Source organism: Phyllopteryx taeniolatus, chromosome 17 (genome assembly GCF_024500385.1).
Source record: "Phyllopteryx taeniolatus isolate TA_2022b chromosome 17, UOR_Ptae_1.2, whole genome shotgun sequence".
NCBI classification, from domain to species: domain Eukaryota; kingdom Metazoa; phylum Chordata; class Actinopteri; order Syngnathiformes; family Syngnathidae; genus Phyllopteryx; species Phyllopteryx taeniolatus.
The window spans coordinates 11,241,313-11,250,457 of NC_084518.1; the positions used below are offsets into that span (position 1 = coordinate 11,241,313).

Genomic DNA, 9,145 nt, shown 5'->3' on the forward strand with positions numbered 1-9,145 from the left:
TGATTGGCTGGCAACCAGTTCAGGGTGTACCCCGCCTCTCGCCCGAAGATAGCTGGGATAGGCTCCAGAACGCCCGTGACCCCAGTCAGGATAAGCGATATGGAAAATGAATAAATGTATAATAATTATTATAAAAATAATCATCATCAGATTGATTACTTGTAGCAGTGGTGGGATGAATATCACAGCTCTTTTTAGTTAGAACAGTGATTCTCAAAGTTTGGTATGAGTACCATTAGTAATACACTTTCTAGCAGTATGCGTAAGAATTACTGAATTAAAAAAATGAAATTTACTGTATTTAAATAATGCAATTAATCAAACAATGAAACATGTAGCTACTGCATGCATACAGCCGGTTGAAACTACTATTTATGGACAGTATTTTTTTTTACTTTAAGTACAGTACATCCAGTCCGGTTGGATTGAACTTTTATAATTTTAAGAACGGTTTTTTACACATTTATTTTTGTATAACTTAATTGAAATACATTTGAAGTGAATTTTTTGCTTTTCTGATATTTAACCACAGTAATGAAGAAATAGTGCGTAATATTCCAGTGGCTTACAATAATAAATTCTAAATCACATATAATACATACTTTATGGGAATAAAACCTGCTTGTTTTTTTACACTTAGGCCTGACCGTTTTTTAATATTGGTCATTATGGTGGTACTTGGAGGGCTAGGTATTTATTTTAGGTGGTACTTGGTGTAAAAAAAAAAAAAAAAAACATTTAAAAAACGAGAACCACTGACTTGTGTCATTTACAGTGTTGTCATCTACAATTCAGCTCAGTCTTTGTACAAGACCCTGTCGCCTCAAGTGCAAAAGTTGTTGATGCTGACTGAACTGCACACCCATCGCTCTAATAATGCTGGTGAATACATTGGTGCACACTGAGCTGGTCCATAGACAAAATGAGCCTGGGCTAAATGAGTTATGGCACAACTGTGAGCGCTTCATCATCCTCCATTGATCATACTTTGCATCCACAGTGACGCCGTGATCCATCACCCACTCATGCATCTTTTGGGAGTCCTTATATTAGCATACAAGTAAGATATATAAGACAGTTAATGTTAATTTATAGTTCCATGCCCTCTTCTTGCTCCTCCCTGTCAAAATCCTGCTGCATCACTGCCCCATCTTCGAGCAGGAGCTAAGCATAATGGTGACAGCTGAGAACAAACATAAAAAATACATTACGTTTTTAAAATGTATACCCCCATATCTCACTGTGCTGCCGTGCTTGTTGGAGTTCGTGCAGGCTGCCTAGGAAATAGGATTGTTTGTCAACATTAAAAAACAAAAACAAAAAACTTGACGGCCGCCAATGCACCACGGATGCACGACGTGGATGGGGAGGACAAAATAGAGGCCACGTTCACGCCACGGCACAAGAAGCGAAAAGGCAAGACGTTATGTAATATCGCGAGGCAAAATGTAGGATTTATTGGTGGTGGGGGGGGGGGGGGTGTTACTCACATTTCACCATCCGATCGGCGGCGTTGTGGACGATGTCAGCGTTGGACATCTTCATGGGCAGTTTGCGGCTGTCTTCGAGTATGGAAACGCTTCCTCTCTTCCTCTCACCCGCTAAAATACAAGATCAACTCTCAGCGCTCTTGCTCCGAATGCAGTTGATGCTGTGGCATCACTCGGATGGTGAGGATGCCCCCCCGCCCCCCCCGCCTCCTCCTCCTCCTCTTCCTCTATTCGCTTATCTTCCTCCTCCGTGGGTCGGAGTGGTGGCGCCCGGGTAGGACTTGATGCTGCTTCCTTCCCAGCCTCGGGTGGATGCTGGAGGAAGCTGGATGCGGTGTTAAGCTGCTGCTGCTGCTGCTGCTGCTGTGGGGGAGGATGCACGGGAGAGGGAGGGAGAGACAGATAGCGAGTGAGAAAGAGGGAGGGGGCTTTGAAGGGAACTCCCACGCAAATGTTTCCACCAGACCGCTTGCCTGATGCTGGCTTCTGAAGGGGCTGCCCCCACGCTCACGCACGCACGGCACACCGTGTCCCGCTATTCTGGAAATTCTTGGCAAGCATGAAAATAAGAACACAACACATTCCGGTGAAATATTCAGAGGCTGACATCTATACGTCCAAAGTGCGAATTATATTTTGTAAAAATTCTAACTGTTCGCGATAAAGCACGAGACGTTCACGAGAAGTGAGTATGACTTGACTTTGTTTATTTAAAAAAATAAAAATAATAAATAAATAAAACAATCACACTACCCAAGTCTTAAACATATTGAAAATGAAATGTATGCAATTTCAAGATGTCACCACTCGAGGCTCCTCTCCAAACGAATTGATATGTTATGATGATATAAAATGATCCTGTCCCAATGTACAGGAGCCACCCACTCGAGCTATACTCGAATAGTCCAATACCATTTTATCATATGATCAACACTAAACCAAAATCAGTGAAAATGTATACAAATGGCTATTCATTGTAAACGAGAGTATTCATATGTTCGTGTTTGTATTTTTGGAACAAGGACTGGCTGTCGTTATGATGCAGAGCAGTTCCATCCCACAACAAACCACACCCACATCTATCCATCAATTTTCTATGCAGTATTTTTCTTGTCCTCATTAGGGTCTCAGGTGAACTGGAGCCTACGGTATCCCAACTGACTTTGGCAAGAAGGTGAGGAATACCATGGATTGATCACCAGCAAATCACAGGGCGCACAAACAACCATTCACACTCTCATTCACACCTATGGACAGTTTAGTCTATTTAACTTAACATGCATGGTTTTGTAAAGTAGGAGGAAGCCTATACACAAAGAAAACTGACAAAAGCACGGGGAGAACATGCAAACTCCACAAAGCAAACTCCACAAAGCAAAGATCCAAAACCAGGGCCTCAGAACTGTGAACAGACCGCTAACCACTCCACGTACGACCCCCACAACAACATAAAATAGTTAAATCAATAACTCTCTGACAGGTGCAATGTAAAACACACCATTAATGGATTTTGATACAACTCTAGAATCGTATTACATTGTGCAGGTGGTATCTAAAGCAGAGCAAAGACTTATTACATTGTGCAGGTGGTATCTAAAGCAGAGCAAAGACAAGGTGCATACCAACAATCGGGCAAAAGTTTTGCATTTTTCCTCGCTTGCAATCAACGTCAGTCAGATGTTTCTTAAAGATTATCCTGAGCAATTATTTTGTGTTGTGAGGTGTTTTAGAGGTACAGTATGAAGTTTTCAAACTGCTAGAAGGATTTGAATGTAGCCTCACTCACTCCCACCCCCTGCCCCCTCGTGTCTTCGCCCAAACAAACCCCCTCAGCTCAGTAACCGCGTGCCAAACACGAAACATAACCGGTTTGATATTGTATTTTTGGAAAGTACAATTGATTGAATATGTAAAAGAGTTGATAAATGTACCCGACGACTCAGAGAACGGTGACGTCAGTTCGTTTCTATGTCAACACCGGTGCCGGTGGTTTTCCAAGCCCAGCGATATGCAGCCCTCCGCATGTAGGACACCGTCTTTATATATGTTTACCCTTAATCTGAAGTAGAGAGCTGTCCAATTCCTTCTTTTTAACCTTTGTTGCGAACCGGAGTTAAATAACCCAGCCAAGAAACTATAACAGTCATTGCTCATGGCCATGACGGTGCGCATAAACAAAAGATTGACAGACTATTCACCCAGGTCTCCAGTCTCTAGAGTCTCTGACGGTCTAGTTCTCCTCATTCTGATTTCCATTTTAAAATAATAATTAATAAACAGTTTTATTAAGATCATTTTAATAATATTGTACTGTCAGGTCATACAGACAGGTTTAACATATGACAAAAAGTGTTTTAAAAACTGCAAACGCTCCCTGAATGTGTGATTTTTCCTGCCCGATCTACTCGAAAAACAGTTGGGGCCGACAATCAATGTTAAACCTGTTCAGGATTTCCATGTCATAATTCCTCGTGTGTTTTCTGTATGGTCAACAACGAGTTCGGCCGATCCATGGACTCTGAGATCGTGACGTGAAACGGAAGGAACCTGAAGCTTGCACTGTTTGATCAGTGCTTTCTACAGCGGTACTTTGACTTGTGAATTTAATTTGTTCCGTGAACAAGCTCGCAACTCAATTTATTCATCTAGCAAATACATTTTCTTCATTGAAATTAATCAAAATACCACACTGTCATTTTTTGTTTTTTTAACAAAGAAAAATAGAATTGTATTGTATAAAATAAGAGAATGGTTTTATATAGTGTAATTAGTACATACTATAATATTTGTGTTGGATGTGTGCCTTTAAGGAGCATGCAGTTGAGGAGAATAAGAAAATGAAGATGTGGATGAAAACACTGGAAGAAAAACAAAATAAGTAGTTCCTTCGCATCTGCGCTCCAGGAAACTGAGGTGAAAAGGTCAGCAGATTTATTTAAACGCTAGCTGTCTCTATGGAAGTTTTAGAGACAAGAGACACACAAAAAAAAGTAAGAATATTATGAAAGAATTCTTTATACTCTTGCAGTCTAGGAAGTTCAGGGCCACTCAACAGTGATCCCAAAGTGGCTGTTCTCAGAGTTTGCCGCGAGATGGCGCCATCGCTCTTTTTGTCCCCCTGTGAACACATTAACGCCTAATCTATTGCCTTCTCAAATAACAGACAGCGTTGCTACTTTGTGTTCATCATTACACACCACAATTACCCTTCTTATTAACAGTGCATGCTTCAGACCTGTTGATGCCATCTCATCATACTTGTGGGCCCTCCTCCTGTCTAGTCCCACAATGGGACAGACAACTTGAGTGAGGAGGCTGTACATGAGATGAGCTCGAGGATGAGTAATAAATCCCTAGAAACGGAGGCATAGTTGCTAATCAGACAGACGGCCTCCGCATTTTGGAGCTCAGCGATGCACCCAAGGTTTTACAAGGGAGAAAAAAAAAACCAAGTCACACAATCCATGCTGTCGCTTAGGGGACTTGGCTGATAGCAGAATGTCCAATATTGCATCCTGGGTGCATGTGGTGCGTCATCTAAGGTGCCAATATAACCATGGGCTGATAAACCTGAAGGTAGTGGTGAAAGCAGGGTGGGAGCAAGATGATTGACCTCATCCTTTAGTCCAAGTCAGCGACTGCATGCATCATACTGTGCTTTAGAACCAAAACTGGTCACTTTATGAGCAACTGGCAAGTGTGATACCTAGAATGACTCTAATAAGGTGTTAAATAAATAAATTAAATTAAATCATGAACGAATGGCAGTTACATTTGTTGACGCTGTTATTACAGGCATGGCCATGTGTGTTGGCAAAGTGGTAGCAGCTAATGGTGCACTGAGATGGCTACTTCCAATATTATATGATGAAGGCCTCCAAGCTGTATGTTGCCGTATGAGTAACTCACGTCATATAATTGAACCTTGAGCATGTTGCACGCACAAATTGATATTCTAGGTTTATAAAATGCAAGATCGTTACTTTAGCTTTACTGTATTGTATCTCATTTTAACATATTTTTCTCTGGGGTCAATTGTGAGATTATTGCTAAGTTTTTGTTGCAGGCAGAAATTGCCTATAATATGTCCATAAATGAGCAAAGTCCCAACTTTCTAGTGTTAGCCTTTGAATTACCACAAAATATTAGCGGTCTTTTTTTGTGAACAAGATCAAGAGGGTTTGTTTCTTGTTTGTTGCCAGTATATATACCCACCCAAACTGTGTTGTTTTGGATGTTTTTGGACTGGTTAGAGCGTCAGCCTCACAGTTCTGAGGACCGGGGTTCGATCCCCGGCCCCACCTGTGTGGAGTTTGCATTTTCTCCCCGTGCCTGTGTGGGTTTTCTCCGGGCACTCCGGTTTCCTCCCACATCCCAAAAACATGCATGAATTGGAGACACTAAATTGCCCGTAGATGTGAGTGCGAATGGTTGTTTGTTTATATGTGCCCTGCGATTGGCTGGCAACTAGTTCGGGGTGTACCCCGCCTCCTGCCCGATGATAGCTGGGATAGGCTGCAGCACGCCCGCGACCCTAGTGAGGAGAAGTGGCTCAGAAAATGGATGCATGGATGGATGGATAAAAATAGGTTTCAAATAAGCGTGGCAATTGCTTGACACAATACTATTGCAATATCTTTGCAAGGGCAGCTGTGGCCCAATGGTTAAGATCATCGCCTGCCACCGTGGGGGACCTAGTTTCAAGACCCCGACTGGACCATCCTCCAACATCCCCCGGAATCACGGGTGTGGTGTCCTTGAGCAAGACACTGATACCCCGAAATGCTCCCCAGGCGCTTCAGCTGGCCCCAGCTCCAGTGTGTTCCACTAACATGTGTATGTGTATGTGTTCACTGTGATGGGTAAAATGCAGAGAACAAATTTCGTGTGCATGTTCATTACAATAAAGGTGATTCTTCTTCAATGACACTGATAGTATATCATAATACAGTACAGCGATTGAGCAATAATTTAAATATTAGAAGGAAATGTCAAGTGACAAAGCGAAAACAGTCTCTCATATCCACACACTAAATGGGAACCTGAAGTATGATTTAAAGGGCCTGAGGGTCAAAGGCAAAGGAATGTTGGCAGGTCAGAGGTTATGAATGTTAGAGGGTAGAGGTTAAGAAATGAAGGGAGCAAGTTTGCATCGCAACAATGGAAAGCTAAGAGATGTTGCAGAATCAAACGACAACACAAGAAGCTATAGGTGCACCGAAATGTATACATACAGTTCGCACTGTCTACAACATTCTTCGCTCCCTTCGTCCCTTATAGACCTCCTTTTGGGCCGCAGTCAGGGGCTTTCCTACGGCGTCGGTCATGTGTGCAGCTGGTGATGGAGGCCACGCAACAGTGATCTTGCTTCCCCGGCTCAGGAAAGTACCGTGCCTCGCTGCGCACAACCAAAACAACAAAGAGCCGAGTGTGGCTGCAGCCTGCGGGGTTCACTGCACCCACCACAACACGTCCAAGAGTCACAGCTAGCTGCTCGTAGCCGTCCACGCATGACTTGCCTTCTTTTTGCCTTAACAATGTTATATCCCTCTTTTCCATAGCTGGGATAGAGGACTTGGGAAAGTCAAAATGAAGGACACGTACTACAAATTGCATGTCGATGCTGCAAGGTGCTGATACTGAGTTAAAATAAGGAGAGAGAGAAATCAATTTAAAACTATAACTCCAATTAATCTTGCATATCGCGCAGTACAGCATCTCCCGATCCTCATTTCTTTCTGAAAAACTAGAAATTTTCAACTATTAAATTTTTCAGCTTTAAAAATGGAGCAATCCTGGGATACCATGTAAATGTGCCCCCTAGTGGCTGTGAGCAGAATAGGTAATGAATTCCGAGCAATCTGATTGGCTGTTTAGTTCACTAATGTCGCATTTGATGTTTTTGCAGAAGAATTAACACTTTTCTAATACGTGTTTGGGATTATAAAAAAAAAAATAGCCAACCTATATTGAACGAGTCAGACATTTCGGTTGGTGATTTCATATGTTGCAAAGTGGCATAACTATTATATTATGTGACACACGCAAACAAAACTATCACTCAAGTTTGGTCACAATGGCTGTAATGTTTCTGTCATTCCAGTGAATTAATTGTACAATAAAATGATATAGCAGAGAATAAAACTTGATCAATGAAGTCGATTTATCCTCCACTTGGAGTGCTATTAAATGTTTACAAATTCACTTTGGCTTGTTGTGACACTAAATGTGAATTTGTGTTGATTGACTTTTACAGTGATTGGAGCCTTATGCCAGGTGAATATGTTTCAAAAGTGACCACATCACACAACATAATTTGCAAACAAACAGGCTTTAATCTTAACAGATACAAGTCCATGTGAAGGTTCCATATTTGTTTTCATATTTCTACCAGTATCACCATGGAATCACTAGACACTCCATTAGGTACACCATACACCTGCACAATCGATTGAGATTCAATAGCTGCATCAAAAATAAATAAATAAATACAAAAAATCTAATACAATAACTCAGTTTCAATAGTGTCAGAGGTAATACTGTATAACAATATTGTATTTAGTGGACTAAAACAGCACTGTACAATATCATCAGCATCATGTTCAGTTAGATAATAGACTATAACATAATTTCCATTAGAAGAAAAAAAACAAATAAAATCACGGCACACCAGACAAAAATGTCCCCCCCCAAAAAAGGATACACAGGTATACTGTATTACTGTATGTACCTTCTGCCATCTAGTGGAAGACCATTTTATTGTTCTGCCTTTCACTATACGTCCTGGCATAGATCGATGAATAGATATAGTAAATAAAACGTATTTTTAGACCACTTAAGTAAAATGGGATAATTCCCCGATGATCTCTCAATGCACCCTAACGTGCAGCGGCATTGGTTGGGAATCAAATTTGCAGAAGTTTAGAATTACTTAACATTCATTCTTGTTAGATTTGCACTTGTGTACCAAATGTGATCATATTTATTCACTGGTAATGCACTTATTTCATGTGAAATAAAGTTACATATGAAAATAGTGAAAGAGCTCTTTTGTATCAAAATGGAACTGAGAATTTACATGAATTATTTTAATCACTTACAGTCATTAACACGTTGAATAAGTGACTCAGTGAGACTGCACTTATTGTGTGTGCCTTTGGAAAGAGACGCCTGCGCGTAATTACGCACTCGGTGGCCTTTGACTTTAGTATTTGCCAAGTGAGTGTCATGTTTACGAGCCACAGAGAATATTTGTTTGCAGGGAAGGTGGTTGGCCACTGTCACGGTTGGTACACCCCCCCACCCACCTCCTCCCCTCCTCTCACACGTCCACTCTCCCTCAGCTGCTATGTTCCAGCACTGGAGCCTCCATCGCGCGGCTCGATCGATTCTCATTGATTGTCCCTGACGAGCTGCTCCACTTTCTAGCCAATGTCAGCCAGTCTGCGATCGGGAAGGAGAGAAACCAAGGAAAATCTCTGCCGCCCTGGCGGTGTCATGTCCACACACTTGGGCTGAACGCCTGCCAAGCATCAAGGACAGTCCGAAGAGGCGGACTGGCGTCTCGAGCGAGAGGCCGGACGAGATGGAGGGAAGATCCGGGGTGGGGGTGGGGTGGGGGGGGGGGGGGGGGGGTAGTAGATTTCTGCATCGCA

The 9,145-nt window shown here is 42.1% G+C and overlaps 1 protein-coding gene across 2 annotated transcripts in view; it reads right to left on the minus strand.

Annotated features, from left to right (window-relative positions):
* LOC133467303 (protein phosphatase 3 catalytic subunit alpha-like) overlaps positions 1-1,868 on the minus strand; it is a 51,547-nt gene extending 49,679 nt beyond the window's left edge. The window contains exon 1 of one of the 2 annotated variants that reach the window (XM_061752016.1): positions 1,491-1,868. In XM_061752016.1, the coding sequence (XP_061608000.1) occupies positions 1,491-1,545 (55 nt within the window). In that variant the 5' untranslated portion in view covers positions 1,546-1,868. The remainder of the gene's footprint in view (positions 1-1,490) is intronic. The other variant, XM_061752015.1, reaches the window with a different exon arrangement.
* Positions 1,869-9,145: the final 7,277 nt, after the last annotated feature.